This window comes from Dermacentor silvarum, chromosome 2 (assembly GCF_013339745.2).
Source record: "Dermacentor silvarum isolate Dsil-2018 chromosome 2, BIME_Dsil_1.4, whole genome shotgun sequence".
Taxonomy (NCBI): domain Eukaryota; kingdom Metazoa; phylum Arthropoda; class Arachnida; order Ixodida; family Ixodidae; genus Dermacentor; species Dermacentor silvarum.
The window spans coordinates 156460478-156481441 of NC_051155.1; the positions used below are offsets into that span (position 1 = coordinate 156460478).

The 20964-nt window shown below is 46.0% G+C and overlaps 1 protein-coding gene across 1 annotated transcript in view; it reads right to left on the reverse strand.

The window, feature by feature from the left end:
• Positions 1 to 20964, reverse strand: part of LOC119440492 (probable chitinase 10) — a 160746-nt gene that overhangs the window by 109264 nt on the left and 30518 nt on the right. Inside the window, 8 exon segments of the mRNA XM_049662940.1 lie at positions 194 to 316; positions 6098 to 6289; positions 7824 to 7947; positions 9038 to 9141; positions 11484 to 11746; positions 12081 to 12112; positions 14491 to 14713; positions 20052 to 20061. Of these exon segments, the coding sequence (XP_049518897.1) occupies positions 194 to 316; positions 6098 to 6289; positions 7824 to 7947; positions 9038 to 9141; positions 11484 to 11746; positions 12081 to 12112; positions 14491 to 14713; positions 20052 to 20061 (1071 nt within the window).

Sequence of the window (20964 nt, forward strand, 5' to 3'; positions counted from 1 at the left end):
GACATTAGAAGTGCTGCTTTGTATCTTTTTTTCCTGCCAATTTAGTAAACACGTTCTGCCATGTGATATTCACACATGATAGCGATACCTTCTTTCTCCTTTCGTTCTGGAAAGCCATATCTCTTATAACTGATGCATGAAAGAGAATGCAAGTTCATGAACTGTGCGGATAGCAGCGTTCGTGCTCAACTACCTTGTTAGCAACACTTTCTTCGTCTTCGTAGCCGACCCACTGATCTCCACGGTAGGCGTAAGGACACTTGGCCTCATTGTCGAACATCCGTGTCCAACCACCTGATTTGATATCTTGACAAATCTGAAGAGAAGGAGGAAAGAACGTAAAAATTATCATTTAGTGGTTGATCCTTGTGGACGTTTGTATCATAATGAGGTTCATTAGTTCGACTAAGAAGCTAAATATTCTAAATGCGTTTGTGGCTTAATGGCTAAAGCATCGGGATTTTGTGCACGGCGATCCTCGTTAGCCATTGGTCACGTAACTTTTTTTCATGGAAGAGGCCTAGAACAAAGCGACACAGGAACCTCCCTACCGCAATATACTTGTATGAGCAAGTAAATGCTTCCCATTAAGAATTGACCATGCGCAGCAGCAGCATTTGTGAGCAGAAACGCTCATATTAGACCAGCTGCATGCCATAGCAACCATTAATTTATATGATGCTCGCTTTGGAGATGGATGGATGTCATGAGCGTCCCCGTCAAATGGGGCAGTGGGTTGCGCCACCGAGCTCTCTTTCTCATTTTGCCTAACGCCTTACTTAGCTTATTTTTTCACAGAGAAAAACTTCCATCCCCAAACGTTCTGAACTACTTCTGGGAACTTTTTTTTTTTTTTTTTTACGCCTACGTTGTTTGTGGTCGCTCCACTTTTCTTCCACCAAGCCTCCAAACGCCTTTTACTAATTTTTGTTGCGGACTTGTTCACTTTCCCCCTGCTATTCCTGAACCCAAGGACTTCAAGGAGGCCAGCGGAGCCTAAACCACCAGCCGGGTAGATATTTTCACATTCTAATAAAACATGTTCCATCGTTTCCTTTACCGCAGCAAGCGCACACTTATTCTTCCTTGATGTACCTCACTTTATAACTACGCATTGTAAGGCATGCTGACTTCGCTTGGAAACCTATTTCACTTTGAGTTATCATAAATTGTTTCTTTCCTGATTTTGTCGTTACCTCTTAGGTAGTTACTCATAGTCGGTTACATTTCAATTATCGCGCCTGTAGCACACGCTCCTACAGGCACATTTTAGACGAGCATCTACCTATAGCCACCTACGTAGCGAAAATGGAGAGTTTTCGGTTGTACCTTTAGTCTATGTCGAAGAATTCAAAAGTCAAGTTACACTGAATTACGAGGCAGTAAAAGCTTACTTCTCCTTCACGAGTATATTCAACGGAAATTATATTGAAGCTATTAATTATATTGAAGGCGTAGTACGCGGCCTCTTCCTACCCTCCCCCAGAGCGTTGCAGCACGGTAGTCGCTCGGGCGGCGCGGAGTAAAACGCGCTCCCTTCCCCTTCCTCGGGAGCCTTGCACCCGACTGGAAGAAGGCGCGCTTCCTTCCCGCTTCACCCTATTGCGTGCGCGAAATAGAGCGCAATCACCAGCTCACCCTCGCACGCTTTTACTCGCGCATGCAGAATACGGCGCGCGGCGACGATGTTATCGCCCTTGGACTTTATACGGAACCTCACGGCGACGACGATAATACGCTTGGAGTGTCCATTTAATTGCTATCGCAATAAAAAGCCCAACTGCGCGTATTCTTCTGCGAGTGTGTTCACACTGACTGCCTTTTCAAAGCGCAGCTCATAGGCGCCCGTTCCTGGGTTGAACTTCGGTGTGCGAACGCGCTCGTGCCACTTCAGCTGGCCCACATTAGCTGGCTCTGATGCCGCTCATCATGCGAGCGTTACCATACTGCCCCTCGCGCTCATGCCACTGCTCGCGCATTCGTCTTTTTGCACAGCTGGCAGTGGACATAAGACAAGTCAAGACTCGGTGTCACCGCTTTATGAAAAGGCAAACCTTCCTTCCCTTAAAATGCGAAGGAAACAGAAAAGGCTGAGACGTTTTTACAGCATTATGAATCACATGGTGCTGGTAAACAAGGAACGCTACATAACCGAGACAACGTCACGGGTAGTAAGGAATAAACATTCAAAGTACGTGAAAGAGGGTAGACTTTCTAAGGATTGTTCTAAATATTCTTTCTTTTTGCAAACTGCGAGAAAATAGAATAAACTGCCAGAGAGAGCGGTAAGCGCGACTGACTGCGAGCAGTTTCGGACCCACCATCAACAACACTCTTATTAATGGCACGTGATTTCAGTTTGTGTTACCTTATAGTGCTGTACTATGTGCCACAAGCTGATGCACTAAGTGTCATTAATTTTTCTTAATATTGTTTGTGCATACCTGATCATATGCACTGTTGTGTGTTTAGTTTTTATTGTTGTATAGCATGTAATACGTTATTGTACTTGTAGGAGAGATGTGACGGCTGCTGTACGAGTCGTGCCGTCGTTCCTGATCAAAAGGGTGAAGGCGGCGAGCCGGGCGACGGGGCTGCGACGACCAGCGTGGCTGGCTTTTGGAACGACACTGCGCGTGCCGAGCTTGCGCCCCGAGCACGTGCTGCGCTTCTTTATTTTTCACTTCGACAGCCGGCGCCAAGGCACCGGCTGAGAGCGCTGACCAAAGCACCCCGCGCTGCGGCGTTGGTGGGCGCTACAGGCCCCCCCGCCCAGATGGAACGGCGATAAATTAAGTTTGCTAAGGGCAGGAAGGGTCCGTGGGCTGTCCAAGTAGTTCGAATCCGTTGAAGCGAAGGGGACTAGCCAAGTCCTTCCGGTGGACGAGGCTGCGAGTGGCGGTGCGGACGCACGGCACACAACACGCCGGCACGGAGAGCGAGGAGGTAGACGCCTCTGCAGTAGTTCACGGAGGTCAGGCGAAACGAACGGGTACTGGGCGCTGGTATTGGTGGGCACGACAAGCCGCGAACTCGTTCGTGCGTGAGTTCTGGTGCATGCAGCTTGTGCACGTGCTTGTCCGGTCTTGCCCGACCCGCGGTAGACGTCGTAAGCTGCAAGCTTTTGCGCGCGACACCGCCCGCGTCACGATAAGAGGGTCCAAGACGCGCGGGCCGCAGTCTCGGTCTTACCACGGTCAACGGCCTTGGACGTGAGTGGCGCTCGAGACGGGCAGGAAGGCGTCGTCGGACGACGCTCGATGACGGCACTGGTGAAGGTTGGCGAAAATGTGGGACAGCTGGAGCAGGAGCAGCCGAGTCATGTTGGCAGGCGATCTCCAATGCGGGCACGACGCGAAGGACAAGTTGAGGTGGTGGGAACGAGACAGCATCACGGCTCGCGTCGCAAGATGATGGTGTCAGTTTTTCTGCCCTATCAGCGTCGCGCGACGATTGTCCCCAGCCTCCAACGTCCGACATGTCAGAGTAGTCGGTAGAAGGGTTGGTAGAAGCCCGAACGGCAGGAGCGACGTCGTTGGTGCCAGACCCGATGGCGTGCGGCCAAGGAGCCGGTTTAGGGTCGGCGATGGCACCACTGTCGCGTGTCTTCGGTGGTGGGAAGCAAGGCGATGACGTGGCCGGTATCATGGTCGTGTCGAGGACATTGTGCGCGTACTCGCACAAAAGAGACCCCTGGAGAGAGCCGGAGGCCGGGGACTGTGCGGTAGCGCATCGGGTGGTCGCCGAAACGGTATCGGGGCAAGTCGAGGGAGGACGGCTTGCCTGATGGTAGCTTACGGGCGTTGAAGGAGACGCGTCTGGCGCTGGCCGGGAGGGCATTGGCACAGAGTCGCGCACCGTGCGTTCAACCTCTGGAAGGGCAAGGTAAGCAGCGCCATAGAAGTCTAGGACAGACTGCCGCAGCTCGTCGTAGGGGCGCGGGCCAGGTGATGGAACGCCGAGGCGGAGCTGGAGATTAAGTGGCAGGGCGTGAAATAGCACCTCGTACTTGAACTCCTGGAGCCAGATGGTATTCAGCTCCAGAGCAGCCTCGAATTGCGCGAACCAGACGCCGACGCAGCGGGACGAGAACGGCGGCAGAGGCGGGTCAAACTGTGGCTCCGGCCAGGTGGCCATGGCAGCGTGTCGCTCGGTGGAACGCGCGTTCTCCCGGGTCACCAATGTAGGAGGGACGTTACGGCGGCTGTACGAGTCGTGCCGTCGTCCCTGATCAGAAGGGCGAAGGCGGCGAGCCGAGCAGCCGCGACGACCAGCGTAGCTGGCTTTTCGAACGACACTGCGCGTGCCGAGCTTGCGCCCTTTTTCACTTCGACACTTTTCACTTCGACAGCCGGCGCCAAGGCACCGGCTGAGAGCGCCGACCAAAGAGCTCCGCGCTGCGGCGTTGGTGGGCGCTATCTATCTATCTATCTATCTATCTATCTATCTATCTATCTATCTATCTATCTATCTATCTATCTATCTATCTATCTATCTATCTATCTATCTATCTATCTATCTATCTATCTATCTATCTATCTATCTATCTATCTATCTATCTATCTATCTATCTATCTATCTATCTATCTATCTAGCCTCTTACGCCGACCAAGTTGCCCAAGTTGTCTACCTCCTTGGGCCCCTGGGTATGTGCTCCTGGTCGTGATGCGTCGTGGTCGTTCCAGTGTCGTCATTCCAGCTTCGGGATATCTTACTTTCGTCATGCCATCTTGTCGTCAAGCTTTCTATCCCTATCCAGTGGCCAAAGCTGTCTAATAGGTCGTGTCACTAGGTATGGGCTCATGGTCATGATGTCTTCGGGATCTTTGCATCGCCGTCAATCCGGCTTTGTCATCCGTCACTCGTCATGCCATCGTCTTCACGCCATCTTTGTTAGACACTCTTCATGCATTTGTCGTCACACCGCCATAGTGATGCCGTCGTGCTCGTTCAATCGTCACCATTCCAGCTTCGTGATCCGATTCTCTCCATGCTGCCGTCGTCACTCTTTCTACTCCGACCAAGGTGTCCAAGTTGCCTAATAGCTTGGGCAACTTGGTATGTGTTCAGGGTCGTGATGCTGTCGTGGTCATTGCATCGTCAGCATCCAGCTTTGTCATCCGACTCCAGTCATGCCATCGTCGTGACGCTGTCGTTTTATCACTCTCATTACTTCAGTAACTTCATGCCGTTGTTGTCATGAAGTCGTCGCGACACCACCTTCTTCGTTCCATCGACGTCAATCTTTCTTCGTGCGCTGTAATCATACTTTCGTCGTTCAATCGTGATTATGCCGCCCTTGTCATGCCGTCATCGTAAGACAGCCGCTATCATGCCTATATTGTCAGGCGATTGTCGGGCCATCATTGTCACTCCAGTTTCGTCATCCGCGACTCTCCGCATGCCGTCTTCGTCATGTATGTTTCGTGATACAATCAACGTCACGCCATTGTCATGATACACTCGTCGCCATACCATTGTCCTCATGCCGCAATCATGCCATCGTCGTCACTGCATCATCGTTATAGAGTCGTCATCATGCTTCTTTCGCTGTCATATCGTCGTCGGGCAGCCATCGCGGTCGTTTCATCGTCATCATTGTAACTGCGACATGCATATAGACGATGCAGCGAAAGTCTCATAATTATCCATTACACGCGTTAAATTAACGTGACGTCAGCAATGTGATCTGTCGCTACATTGCTCAATCGCTATTCGCGTCACCATCGATAGCCATCATGAGATGAGTTTTGCCGCAATATTTTTGCTTAAGGTTTCACGCGGACTAAGACACACTAATCTTCTACTCAGCCAGCTCACTCGGGTTCAGAATCCCAAAACTTCTACTCTGCCAGCCTCACTCAGGCCCATGCTAACCCCCCCCCCCCCCCCCCCCCTTCCCGTCTTGCTCACTGAGACTCTGACTCACGGGTCAATCAGAGTCTCAGTGAGCCTGTGCGAGTCGATTCATGAGTGAGTTTGGTACGACGCTGTTGCTTTGAGACAAAAGGTTGGAATGGAGCGAGAATACTTATCATAAACGTAACTCTTCAGAAATAACATATGACAGCAGGATGAAATCAAGAAGTGCGCTCACCTCGTAGTAACCCTTGAGCTCGTCAGATCCAACATAAGGCCCTACTTGTGCTCTTGCATTGGATATGATGCGTGCCTTGACTCCGTTCTTCTTGGGGTCACGAAGCACATATGTGCGGCCGTAGTAGGCGATGCCCAGCATTAGCTTCTGCTTTGGAGCACCCATGCGGACCAGCCGCTTCATACCTTCGGCCTGCAAAGAGCAGAGCGACACGCAGCTTTAGTCAGCTTAGAATAACAAGGAATTTTCGAAGAAAATGCAGATTTCTTTGGTCTACGTTAAAGCGTCGTGTCCTCAAAGGAAAACGTCAGAATGCTACAGATAATATATGTGTCATGTAAGATTAAGCTTATGTGTTTTTTCGTACATACGTAGTGTGTATGTATGTATGTATGTATGTATGTATGTATGTATGTATGTATGTATGTATGTATGTATGTATGTATGTATGTATGTATGTATGTATGTATGTATGTATGTATGTATGTATGTATGTATGTATGTATGTATGTATGTATGCATGCATGTATGTATGTATGTATGTATGTATGTATGTATGTATGTATGTATGTATGTATGTATGTATGTATGTATGTATGTATGTATGTATGTATGTATGTATGTATGTATGTATGTATGTATGTATGTATGTATGTATGTAAGTATGTATGTATGTATGTGTGTGTGTGTGTATGAATGCATGAATGTTTGTATGTACGTATGTGCGTATGTGCGATAAATATGTCTTACTGCGTTCGCCTACTTGTCTGCAAAACTATAAACGTCATCGCGTGTTATCAGACAGTTTCTAGTGCTTTTATTTATTTACGGAAGTGCAGATCTTTATATATTTGTGCGTGCTTATTTTGTGGCAGAGCTTCGTATGTGCTCCTGCTTTTTGACTGTTGTCATTGTTTTGCGGTGAATTTTGTGGTTACATATTCTTTTTCCCGCGACGGGTAGTGGCCGGTGCAACCCAAAGACGTCAATCTCTCTTTTAGCGTCATGTAAATGTACACAGAAAAAGTAAAAGGTGGGTAGGTGAGACATTAGTTGTAGAAGTTGAAAAGAGTTTGCTTCCTGTTAATTCATTTCACTGCAGCAGTCAGGTGACTTGTCAAAGTTGGTTGAGCTTCCTTGTGGAAAAAAAAAAAAAGAAACAGCGCAAATAAGGCGAGACAGAGAGCCGCCCGAGGAAAGCGACTGCCGCGTACACCTGCGGATCTGAATTTCATTTTGTTACCGCCGTTTTTCAGCGTTCATTCTAACTAATAGCATATCTGCAGTAAAAGAGCGTAACACCATGCCAGAACATATACCTGGATGTAATGGGGCACTATTATCATAAAAAATACAAAATAAGTTTTCAGAAAGGAAGCTATTGATAAACAAGGCGCTGTGTAATTTTTTTTTTTTTTACTCGCCGGAGGACACACGATGCTGACAAAGAAAAATAAACATATATTTAATATCCTCAATGCAACATACAGGAATTAGCAACGATGTGGCACGCCGTAATGTTAAAGCTAAATAATGACCACACAGTAACTGCGCGATTTCTGCGACACGAGTGTAGTGCAGATGATTTTTGCCACTCATTTATGTTTTTTAAATATTACGAAAAAATTGTACAAAATTATCGGTTCGCCCTCGGTTACGCATAATAATGCGTGATGTTTTTTTCTTCTAATTTTATTCAACTCTTGGTACTTGTCTGTGCACTTACGATGGTGAGGTCTTGAAAGTAGGGAGAGTCTCCGGCCCTCTTGTAAAGGATGCTGTGCATGTCCGTGAACCGGTTCCAGGGCCCGCGCAGGTCGTAGGCAAGGACGTTGAACCAGTCGACATGTCTGCGTAACACGAGAATAAATGCGTCACTTTTTATATCATTTTGCAATGGTTGGTAGATTTTATTTTGCTGATGACATCTGCCTCGCTTTATCTCTTCTTTTTTTCTCGTCATCGGTAGTCGGCAGTCTGTGGCGACTTCCCCTTTCCGGTGGTATAGCACCCCGTATGCGCCTCTCGGCGAGAACCCGTTCATGCCTACGCGTGGACCGGCAAAATACGCAACTGCAACTTTTATTTTTAGATTCTCACAACGAAGAGTGTAAGCACAAAAAATAAAAAAATAAAAAATAAAAGACGTTTCTGGCGACGTATTACGAGATGCGACGAATCGCCAGACCGTGCAGGGTCACACATGTGGCAGTTGTGTCCCTAAGGAGTTAAAAAAAAAAAGAAAAAAGCCTTCATGCTGATGACTTAAAATAAAGTTGCCATCCTTTCTTCTTACTTTTTTTTTTTGCTTGGTGGAATGATCATTCTTTTTTTTCGGCTTGCTAGAATTTTTCTACTATAGTAAAAGACGCGCGATAAAAAGGTGGGCGCAACATTGAATGAGAAAAATGAAGCAATTATTTTTCGTGACTATGTGTTAGCGCGCAGTACGCGTGGCAGCACAGAGCGATAATGTGGATAAGCATGGCGAATAGGAATAGACGGCACTTGCTGGTCGCATATTTTTCGCAAATTATTTCATGCCGACCAGCTTGTGCGACAATACAAGGAAGGGCTTCTCTTCTAAGCGTAATAACGCATATGTCGGATAGAATTCAAATGGTTATTAAAGCATGGGCCTGAGGCAGGGAAGTTGTCTCCCCTAATGATGCTACACTGACCAGGAGAAAGATCGATTCCTTGGAATACAGGCGTCAATATCAGCTTTAAGCAATTTCCAGCCTGACTAAGATTTCATTTGACGACACTGAAAAAAAAAATCAGATAACGTCTGGCCGCGGCAAAAAGTATTTTGCTTAATTGTACCTTTTTAGCAGCACTCTTGCCACGTTTGCTTTGATCCCGCATGAAAGAAAGGTACCGTACGGTTCTTGGATATTCGTCGTTTTCTTGCACGGTATCGAAGAGAGACGCACTCACCGTTGCATTTTAGGAATGTCGTAGCCATCGTCTAGGTAGTTCTCCTCCAAAGGAACAGCAGCCGTCAAGTAGAGAGGATGGGCTGCAAAGGCTTCTTTGAGCTCCTGCGTAATAGAAACATCAATGTATGGCAATCATAGGTAGGACGCGTGCATGAAAGGAGAGCGCATTGATGTCAGAGCTGCGATGCGGCCATCCAAAATACCACAAAAACATTCGTTAGATGACATTAAGAATAATATGGCTGGTCATCTCAGTGCATATCCTAGAACTTTATTTATTTATTTATTTACCCTAAAGGCAGATTGATAAATGCGTCCAAAAACTACAAAGTTGACTACAAAAACAACAAAACAAGTTGCCCTGCTGTAGTAAAATGACGAAAATGTGTGCGTACAGTTATGCGAACAATTAACGTTACTGGGGTAAATAAAGCCTTATACGCGCTGCTCGTGGAAGCTGCTAAAAGGTCGTCTGGCTCTATTTATTTATTTAATTCACACCGACGACGCAACTAAACGAATTCAACCAAGCGTCGACAAACCAGATGAAGATACATATGTCAACAAATAAAAATTGTGTGAAATTATGGCAAGGGCACCCCCTCCATTCCTCCCGCCGCCCTCCCCCATTGTGGCGGCTGCGGGAGAGGAGGATGGCGGTCGCCTTCCACGCCGGCGCTGGTGCCGCTGGAGAGACTACACGTTTGACGAACCGACTTATATGTATACCCACCGGTGACTACCGATACCGCTGTGCTGGTAAACGACCCTATTCTCATGGGAATGCAGCAATGAAACCATACGTGCCAGTTAAATGTTCTCAGTGCTACAAATATACGCGTTCTAACGCACAGTCCTTAGGCATCGGTCTAACGCATTGCTCCTTTAATTAAAGCGAATATTTTTCTAGAAGCGTTCGACTATTCACTGGCATTGGCAATCTTCGTCGATGGGTCCTCCACAGTATGTTGTGAAGTTGTTATTCAAATTAGAGTATAGATGGCGTGCTTATGAAAAAAGAAATGTTCGAAATAAGATGTTATTAGTGAGGGAGTGATTGTGCGTGATAATACAAGAATAAAAAAAAAAGAAAGAGGCGGGCTATGAGCCTCTGAGGAAAGAGTCAGGGAAGCATGCTATGCGGTGTTCACATGATGAGGACTGCGAATTTCTAGAGGTTTCGGGCCATATATTCCAGCACGCTACCTTGCTCAAACCTCACGACGCATATCGGTGGTCACGAGACGTTAAGCCATCCATTGCTGATCGCTTAAACTACCAACGGAGAATTCACGGACGCTGTTAGGTATGTGTATTTTAGATAATTTTTTAAATTATTTTTGTTTACGGAACAGCCGCTTACAGCGAAGATTCATCCCTAAGTTCAGCGCCAGGCGTGGTGTGATACACGCTGGATCAGCACTTGCTTATGGCTCACTGCTGTAAATTTTACTTCGATGTACATTTCCTTCGGACTTGACAAAATGCAACCAGACATTAAAACCAGTATATCTGTTACTATAATTTCGTGAACATTCCTTTAACTGCGAAAACAACTGTCGTCATATAGCTTTGAAATCAAAATATTTGTATGCACTGTGAAACAAAGGTGCTCACTCGTGGTTATAACCAAGGTATCGAATTCTAAATGTAAGCATTTATTCTGCCTGATCCCAAAAAATACAAAAAAATTATTACTGGGGTCTGGGCGTCAAAACACGATGTAATTATGAGGCACAGCGTAGGGAGCGACTTCGGATTAATTTCACCCACTTGGGGTTCTTTACGTGCACCTAAGTCTGATTGCGCGAGCGTTCTTGTATTTCACCCCCACCGAAATGAGGTCTCCGTTGCCGGGATCGAATCCACGACCTCGAGCTCAGCCACGCCGCGCCACAGCCATTAAGATATCGCGGAGCGTTGATCTGACCCTAATCGATGTGTAGAATGCAAAGACAGAGAAAGAAAGGTAGAAGGAAAGTTTAATGATGTCTAGTGAGGCTAGCATAGCGACAGCAGTCATAAATGCATCGACGCCTGTCTCGGCGCCGCGTTCGACTGACAATGATGGTGAATGGCGCGTCTCAGGAGCAGTCGCCGCGCGATCTTTAAAATTGATTAGATGACTCCTTCTTGAATTAGCAGACAGTTATTTCAGAGGCACCACACTAAGAAAATTCTAGCTTACTGATTCTACGCATTGAAATCTGCAGGAATATCATTGAGCAGCTTAACACAACAAGACTTGATGGTACTTTATTTTGAGTAAATTATGAGCGCGCGATAATACTTTATAATAATTTTAACAGAGTGAGTGAGATAACTTTATTTGGAATGACAAAATTATTTATTAAAAAAAATCTGATTCGGTCGGAAAAAGTGTGTCCGTCTCTAATTTGGAACTTCCGGAAGCGCTTTCATTGTTGATATGTGGAAAGAATTACCTTCAGAAGAAGCGCGAAGTTTTCCTTGTCCTGTGGCCTTCCGCCTCGTTTCTCGTAGCCTGGGTATTTCCAGATAATCTCGAGGCCATCGAACTTGTAGTCCAGCATCCACCGCAGCGCACTCCAGACGAACGCTGCCCGGCTCTCGGGCGTGCTGACCATTTTGGAGAAAACCTCGCCTCCCAGGTGCCACCCACCGACCGCCAGCATAGTTTTCAGGTACAAGTGCTGGTTCTTGAGGTTTGTGAAGTTCAGGTACCGCTCTGGAGGGAGCACAATGCGAAATCACGACGAGGGCAGGCTCGATAAGGAAGGAAGAAGCAGAGAAAACGCAGCTGCAAAATATGGCGCGTGGAATGAGTGAGCAGAATTTAGCGTGAGCGCGATCACATAACTTTATTGGCCATAATAAAGCCAAACAATATAAAATATTAGCGAGTGAACAGGAATACATGTACCTGCTTTCACAGCACGTCAAAAAATTAACTAGAAAAAGCTCTAGCACAAGCTTTGCCGTGGAAAGAGAGAGAGGAAATATTGCTAAGGTAAAACAAACAGCTTAATTGACGGTGGTTATAGTTTCTCAGTGATACCTACTCCGGAACATTACTTTAAACTTCGGGTGTGCTCTGCGTATCAATCAGCAGGGGTTAATTGACTTACGTGCTACCTGTGAACTGGAAAAATGGAACTAAGCTACAATGCGTCGTTGCCTATATTCTGCTAACAAGTGTTCGATGGGCCAAATCTATTTGAACAAAAGTATTTGCGCAAGGCAGGGCAACACTTGACTTCAGTCAACCGATCAAGAGCGAGGGGGGCTTGTAAAATTAACCACGTGAAACCATTCATTGAGTGTAAGACTGGTGTTGTTTACCGCATTCCGTTAGCATGTGGAAAAGTGTACGCCCACAATAGGCCAGACAGGAAGGTGTGTAAATAGGCGCTTGCCAGAACATAACGCATCCTTATGCGGGGACCAGGGAAGCAATTTGGCAGTTAATTGCCGCACTTGCCAGAAGTGCAAAAAAAAAAAAAAAACTTTGCCAATGTTTGTTCGTGCGACCATCTTAGGGAGGGGAAAAACTAGATATGAGCGGGAAATCTTAGAAGCTTTTCACATTGTAAATCAGAAAGATAATTGTGTCAGCGATACATCCTTGTGTCTAACAAACAAGGAGCGTGCCTACCTAGCGGGGAGGTAAAATGTGATCAAATTGACAAGGATGCACATGTCTTGATAGGAGTAGAAGGTGCGCATGCATCGGATGTTGTGTGCGGCAATGTTCATTTTAACTGATATCAATGCACATGTCTTAGGAGGAAGTTACGATGCGCATGCATCGGGGGTGTTGTGCGGCAATGTAAATTTAAATAAAGTACAGTTGAAAGCCCAGCGTCCGTCCGTGTCTAACGCCTTTTCCTTATGTACGCGTCCTTGTGTATTCGTTGGTACCTCCCTTTTTCAAGTTTATCTTGAAGAAAAGTGTTGATTAGAAATACTCCTTCTTGGTTTGGCTTAGAGTACGTTTATACTAATGCTTAATCTTGTAGAGGTGGGCGAATATCAAATTCTTCGAATACGAATCGAATACGAATAGTAAGTTGGAACATCGAATACTCAAACGCAAACGCATATATGTATTTACGGCATGAATATTTATTTCCGTCTAATTAGGTACTACCCCTGTATTTACAAGTCCAAATAAAGGCAGCTCACTGTCCGGGACAAAGAATCAATTTTACATACGAGATAAGCAATTGTCATAAATGATTGCACGAATATCCTCTCACTATCTTTAGAGCGTACTTGCAAACAAGCTTTCAAAGAATGGATGGCTGCTGCCTGAAATGAAGCTTCACAAAAACGCTGAATAAATTGTTGCTGAACAGTCATCAGATGCGGAAAAAAAAACTTAAAGGGCTTTTATGCTGTAAACACATGTAAAAGGGCCCGTCGCAAAAAAAAAAAGAAGAAGGAACATAACTGGTCATAGCATAAAAGATGAATATTCTACATATTCTACGACTGCCAAAGGCCCTACATGACAGACTAGAAGCAAAACTCACAGGTTGCCACGTAGGCTTCTGCCGCGAAACCGAAAACAAAACTTGCATTGTGCATTTCGTTTGTGCATTCCTTGGAAAATTTTTGTCACTGTTTCAATTTTGGTCATTTACGTTACTTTAGCAGACGTAGAATAGTAGCAAGACTGAAACAGAGGGTTCTTACGAAATATTTGGTTAGTTTCAGATGTTCGAAAATAACGAATAATTTATTTTTCCAATACGAATACAAACAGTTCCTTTTCGATTGCGAATATAAACAGTTGGTGTGTAATATTTTATTCTTATTCGAAACTTCGCGTATTCGCCCACCCCTATTATATTGTCGTTGCTGTGGCACTCGAACATATAACGCTTTATAAAACCTAGACTATTACTCAAGTTGGGAGCCACTGAAGCTTCAGTGGCTCGCAACTTGAGTAATAAGGTAATCCCAGCAGCCAGCTTCGCTTCTTGAAAAACTGGCCTTATGCGCCGTGCGCACACTTAAAATTTTTAGTTCTCATTCCAGGTGTGCTAGACACAATATTGGCGACCAGCTTTAACGGTAACTAGCTGTGCCCGGTGAGCACTTGACTAACCAAGAGGTGACTCTCATTCAGCATTATCGGTAAGCCGTTAGTGAGCATTATTATGCGAACACCTTACACAGCGTGCTGCATTTACCGTGCTTCAAGTAAAAAAGGTTTGTGGCTTTTCTCGGCCTCTCTTGCTACATGTGCAAACTGATAAATTTCACGTGGTACTGAGGGCAGCGCTAAAGAGAGCTGCAATTATCGCGACCTCCGTGTGCCTTTTATGTTGACTAATAAGCAATGCAAATTGTTTTAGGATGACTTCCGAGTGAAACCGTTTGGCTCGTGTTAGCTTCGGAATGGGTACAGACTTGCTTACTGGAATCCTGGACGTTGACAGCAGCCGAAATAGAAGGGAAACTCACGGCTGTCCTCCTGGTACTTCAGGAATCATGCTCTTCAACTCGAAGGTTTGATTGTCGATGCCGGCGAATGCGAGCACTACGAAGGTGCACATATCCAGAGGGACGTCTTCCACCTGATAGTTCATGGGGCTAGGGCGCCGGCTTGCCCAGCCGTAGTAGTAGCAAACCACGGGCACCTCGAACTTGTTGCGAGGGATCGTGATGCCTTGGATCGCATCGCTGCCTGCACAAGATATGAAATAACAAAACAGATTTTTAGGATAGATTTTCTTTCACGTGACATCAGCTAGTGCTCAAGAATTCTTAAATAATTACATGTTCCAAGATGTCTTATGCCACTGAGGTGAACGCAGCCAATTCAATGTGTGCAAGCTGTCTAGAATCTTTATCGAACAAAAAATTACAGCAAAGCTGTACAGAGGCGAATCCTGACGTGCCGGAAATCTTCCCATTGCCTTTTCACGTACCTCACACGCTGCATCGGTGAAAATTTACCGCAATCGGAGAACCTAACTATTTGCATGACAACTAACATGAGTTCTCATAGTTATTTCTGACTTGTAAAGCACTGTTTAGAAAATTAGTCACTGTATAGTTCACTGTACTTAGTAAGCAACAAACATCCTCGGTGTGCCTAATAACCTGGGGACCGAATTGGCGAAGCTTTTCGTTCGTAAGAACAGTTTGCTTTGGTTGACCACCTGCTCTGACCGGCCGCGGTAGACCAGTGGCTATGACGTTGCGTTGCTAAGCTGGAGGTCGCGGGCTCAATCCACCCCCTGCAGCCTCATTAGGATGGAGGTGGAATGCAAAAACGCTCGTGTACTGTGCATTGGGTGCTTGTTAAAGAACCCAAGGTAGGTAAAAATTAATCGGGAGTCCTCCCAAGTGCAGCGTGCCTCATAATTACATCGTGGTTTTAGCACGTAAAAGCACAGAGTTTTGTTTTTTTATTCGCCTGCTCTCACGAACCAGTTTTACCATAAGAACTTTTTTTTTGTGTGAATACTATTTCCGAACTCTTGCATTAAACATCAATAAACAACGTCTGTTCGTTGCCACTGACCAGCGCTCCGCTTATTTTTGTATTAAAAAGCTTCCTGACCTTCTTAAAGCTCGGGGACCTTTTTCTGTATGTTGCGAAACTGAAGTTCTTCGATACGTATTCTTTCTACAGAGTGATCATTTTTAAATTTTACGGAATTTAAAAAAATCGCCTGTTACAGATAACGTAACTTTAGTCCTGGAGCTTCGATTATTCAGAAAAACGGACATTACTTGCACGAGAAATGCGAAACACATATTAAACTAGTTAACGAAAATTCACTAATTACATTCTTAATTTATTACTTTACGGCACATATTGGAAATCAAGAATTATAGCCGGTGAGTTTGTGAGGAGTATCCACCTGGAATGAATTTTCAAAATGACACCAGTCTGGAGATGTGCGCCACCAAAGTCGCCATAATAAAGCACAGTTATTCCCCTTACTTTTTTTAACGAAATGCTTTTTTGTGCATTGAAGCACAAAAGCAACTGGAAAGCCTACGTATCTCGTTCCTCCCTTTGTAGATCACTATATCGTAGGAGCTGCCATCCAGGAGATTCAGTTCAAGTGGATTCGTCTTGCAAACGGCCCGGTTACAATTCGTAAACTGCAATAGGTGCCGTAAAGTAATTAATTGAGAAGTCAATTAGTAAGTATTTCTTAAATAGTTCATTATATGTTTCAATTTCTCGTGGTAGGGATGTCCGCCTCTTCGCATAAGCCAGCTCAAGAGCAATAATTAAGTGATCTTCCACAGGCGATTTTAAAAAGATCCGTAGAACTTAATGTTATGCCCCCCCCCCCCCCCTCCCATATATCAACCGTGTAAGTTTCATGAAATTCCGAATCAGATGATGAGATGGCTATGTCGGGGAACCACAACACTTGTGTGGTTGCGTGGTGTACGCCAGGCTCTTTTTTTCATGAGATTTTAGGCACTCAGTGGGGAAAGCGGAATAGATGAACAGTCATACCTTTGCTCACTGCAGTCGCTAATTGCAGAACAGCGGCCAGGCATATCAGCAGCGGCACAGTCAACCACATGTCATTCCCCGTGCTCCTGCTGCTCAGGAGTGACACCGAATCCGCGCGTCTTGCGTTGGCCGTCGGGCGAGGGTTTGTGGGTGTCGTCTTGTCTAGAGCGGCGACCTCTCCTTACTCGGCGATTTCACCACATGGATGCAACACTGGATCCGATTGCATCTTGTCGCACGAGGAAGAGTTTTCTTATCTTAAGGAAAAAAAAAATTGATGCTTAATGGGCAATCCGAGCACGACACTGCATCCGGTGCAATGCACAACGGGGAGTGTTGGGAGGGGCGTTTGCGAACGCAACGGAATTCGTGCTGGTTGGCCCAGGTGACGTTCTATCTCTTCGTTTACTATTCTGAGTGTCTCAGCGGTAGCAGCGTTATCTTAACTCGCAATGTAGGATGCCGGTTGACCCCTGAAGCTGCCGCTGTAGTTGACAGCAGACATGGACGACTGCTGGCAACCGGCTTTGGCTTCTGCGCTGGCGCGGCACTCCTCCCAATGTGTTTTCTGGCGCCGAAGAGCCATTTTCTTCCCTTCTCTCTCCTGTCTTTCCACGTGCTCGCGAGTGCCCTTCGCGTGCTTTACGTCTGATGACGTGGTTCTCTCGTCTTTCTGTGGCTTTCGCTTTGGAGCTTTATTATTGCCCGCTTTTGCTCGAAGGTCGAGCGTGCCATGCGACGGCGCGCAATTTTTGTTGTTGACCACGTCTGTGCACGTGTGCATCCCTGGCACGTTCGTTCCTCCTCTCTGGCCGGATTTTGTCTCGTGTCGGTGCTGCAAGAGCGTAATGTGCTCGCTGCGCGCTCTGGTGGACAATCGTTCACCGATAAGTGTTGTCAGTGGTGCTTGCGTAAGCGGAACAGTTTTAATGGGCCTACACGTCATCGCCAGTCTCTTGCTCGTTAAACTAGGAAGTAATGCGGTGCGCTACCTCACTGAGAAATTTAATTTATTTGAGCACTGAATGACAGTCTCAAAAATGCAATTGAGAAAGTGTCAGGAAACAAACTTGACCTTTTGTTTTACCTCCTGGTGAGCCTATTTTGTTTAGTCCTCTCAAACTTGCAGCGACATCACGCAATATAGACTTTGCAACTACGCTCGAGGGCCTCGTTCCCAACTCGATGCTGCCGAAACGAGGCTTGTTTGCTTCAAGCCATGTGCTCATTATCGTGTGTTGGGTCTATCTGTGCCTACGTCCACGTCAACGTTTAGACTCATCCTCCTATTACCTCTCTGCGAGGAGATCGAGCATCCCGCTCACCTCTTTCCCGCTTGTTCAGTTTGCTTTTTTCTTGAGCGTTGTTCCTCTGCGATTAGCGCTGGAAGTATACGCTTGTTTGTGAAGTCGTTCGGGTGTGTCTGCTATCGCATTCTGTCGTTGCTACTCAGCTTCGAGCCTCTTTTGTCTACTGCTTGTACAAGAGATGGCTTTTGGCCTCCAAGAATAGCCACAGTCTCCAGCGTAGTACTTGAACTGATAGGACTAAAAAATTCCGGCGACACCGCTATCAGGTATTCCATCTTGTTGGATGTCGCATTGTACCGTGGTTATTAACTGGAAATCCCTCAAGCTCACCTTGGAGGGGGTTTACATTAAATACATGTGAGCACATGGCAAATTACTACGCATATTAGAATCCTGAGCAAATATACAGTAATTGTAAAATGCGAGTATAAGGATAAATCGAACAAACAAACGCCATTGTCCAGAATTTCGCATTGACAAATAAACCAGTTTAATATGGTAGTTTACTGTCATTAGCCCGCTGGTAACCTTCACCAGAAGTTGCGTTTTGCGTGTTTTCGTCTGATTTTATCTCAGTGCGGAAGCCGCATTGGGAGGTAGGGATCTGATGATGAACACGAACATGTAGTTCTGACACCAACTAGAAAAAAAATTGCTGCGTCTTAGATCAGCTAACCCTGGATATGCAAAACGAAAGCTTGTTTTTTTTTTCGTGCAAAGCCTGCTTTTGTCTACGGTTTTGCTCCTGCTTCCGACTTTTTGCAAGCCGAACGGCTCGCTCTTCCTCAGCTTCTGACGCTGGCATCGCGCGCTTGGCATTCCGGACCCTCTCCAGCGAAGCAGCTCGCCGGGCGATATCCCCGGGGTGGTCAGACGCCGCTTGCCGACGATGGCTCAAAGCATCCAGTTCCCGCACAACACTCAGAGAATGAGCTCTCATCCATGGTTAAGCTCTCACTGACTATTTTTTATGTAGGCGAGCGCGAAACTCCTCTGAGCCACTCGCGTGGCGAGTCACGTGGTCAGGCGGCGACCTAGCTGCGGAGAGCGCATGCGCCAAGGGGGCGGCAGCGGAGCTCGGTGCGGCGAGTCACGTTATGCGTTGCCAAGGCTACGGTGCAGCTTCGGTCAAATGAAGGTCAAATTGCTGGCGACGGCAAAACTCGGCTCGACTAGGTTAGTAAAGCTTTCGCTTTAAAATGGGAACCGAGGAGCCCAATTTGGTTGCACGCAACCTTAATGAAGCGAAGAAAGGCATATGCGAAATTATTTGTTGCTTGAATTGAATTGCAGAGATGATAAGATAAAAGAAAATAAATGTTGTCGAAAAAGTAAAGGAAGAGAGAAAACGACTTGCACATTTCAATTTTTGGAATGCTGCAAGCTGTCTGCACGATAGGTAGGCTATATATGTGGTGTGCAAAATCTAACGCGGCAGTAATATTGAAGAGACTATGAATTTATCTAGACTAGCGGTCTGGAATAACAAAGCGTAGCAACATTATGAGCAGTTAAGTTCGCAAGACTCAAAATGCAAAATATCATAGATTTTTTTTTAAACTGATGTATGTTATCAAGGTGTGACCCTTTGAGTGTTAGCCAGTGACACGGTAACACACATAGTGCTTGCAAAAGGAAACTAGAATGAAGCCGTCTTGTTCACGTCACTGAAAAAAAATCCAGCCTAATTACAATTACTGTATTGACAAATGTAATTGATTACAGTGACCAATTACTGGCCCTACAAAAGTAACTGAGCAATAACTAAAAAGTAATGGATTACGTTTACGTTGCTTCCCTTCGAAGCTTTACTAACATTGTACAAATACCGTAAAAAGGACGAGTTGCCTGGCTGTTTCAAAGCGCACTGAAGCACTTCCAACGTTGTTTATCTGTTAAAGCTATTGCTTTTCAAAATCTTCGTCGGCCATCTTCCCTCGTATTCTTGTGAAGAAATAAGTAGGGACACTGAAAACGCGCTCGATGTTCGTGCTGGAGGGTAGGGCGTTGCTGTAACGTATGAACACTTTGTGCACAAGATTGTAGTTACAGATTTGATTTGATTTGATTTGATTTACTTTATTTGTCTTTTCAAGAAAGAAAGGAGCAGTCACAAAAAGCTACTGCAATGAGTAGCTTGAGATGGCGCTGTTGGCGCCATGCATGATGCAATCGGAGCCAAATTTAATAGCGCACACGGAGTACAGAGAGGTGCACCTCGGTCGTACCTTTGTCCATCTGAGCAGAAGTGGTCAAGCTCGAGAGAGCTCAATATGCCACAGTATGTATAATTGACCAAACTCATACTGGTGGTCATTATGACTCATCGGGTCCAGAAGTGCGCAATTTGTTGCAGGCATTTCAAGCTTCCTCCGCTATCGCGCCCCTGCGATACCCAGGCAGAGACTCGTGCAGCACGACAGAGGAATATCCAACCCCTTTGACAACGGCGGAAAGCATTCGACTTCATAGGAAGCGCAAGCACAGTAGGTTGAGGCAAGTGCAGGAGCACCAACCATCAACGAAGGCGGTGGGCTCGAGCGGCGCAAAGCCGTCTCGGGCGCCACTAGCAGAATGGGAGTGGGGCAGGTCTTATTTCTTTATCCTAGTGCCCAAACCACGCCTGCAAAGCAAATGGACCACCAACGAATAGGGGGCGATCACGATTGCAAAATTTGCAGAACCTTACTAAGATCACGCGTAAAACGTTGCAAGGGGCCCCTGGCGGTTGCGTACCTGATACAGCCTATCCGATTTTTTTTGTTCTTCATGTTTATTCCTGGTAATAGCGATAATAATGCTGTGAAGAAAAAGCGTATTGCCCAACTATACATACAAGCTATTTACATTTAAAGATACAATGACATACTATTTGTTAACTGTGGCGATACAGTAACAGCTCCAGCAAAATGCCTGCCACAACGTTATCGCTTTTCTGCACACGGTCGTCTTCTAAGTGCGAAGCACTTTAGGGGCCCGGGCTGTCGGCAGCCGTCGTGATCACGCTCCGCACATGTGCTCAAAACTGGGTCAAAACATGGGCAGAAGTGATCAAAACCGCTTCAAAATAAGCTAACATGATTCAGAATAATTTAAAAGACAGGAATAATCAAGCATTGAGCGCATTAATTAGCAGAAACT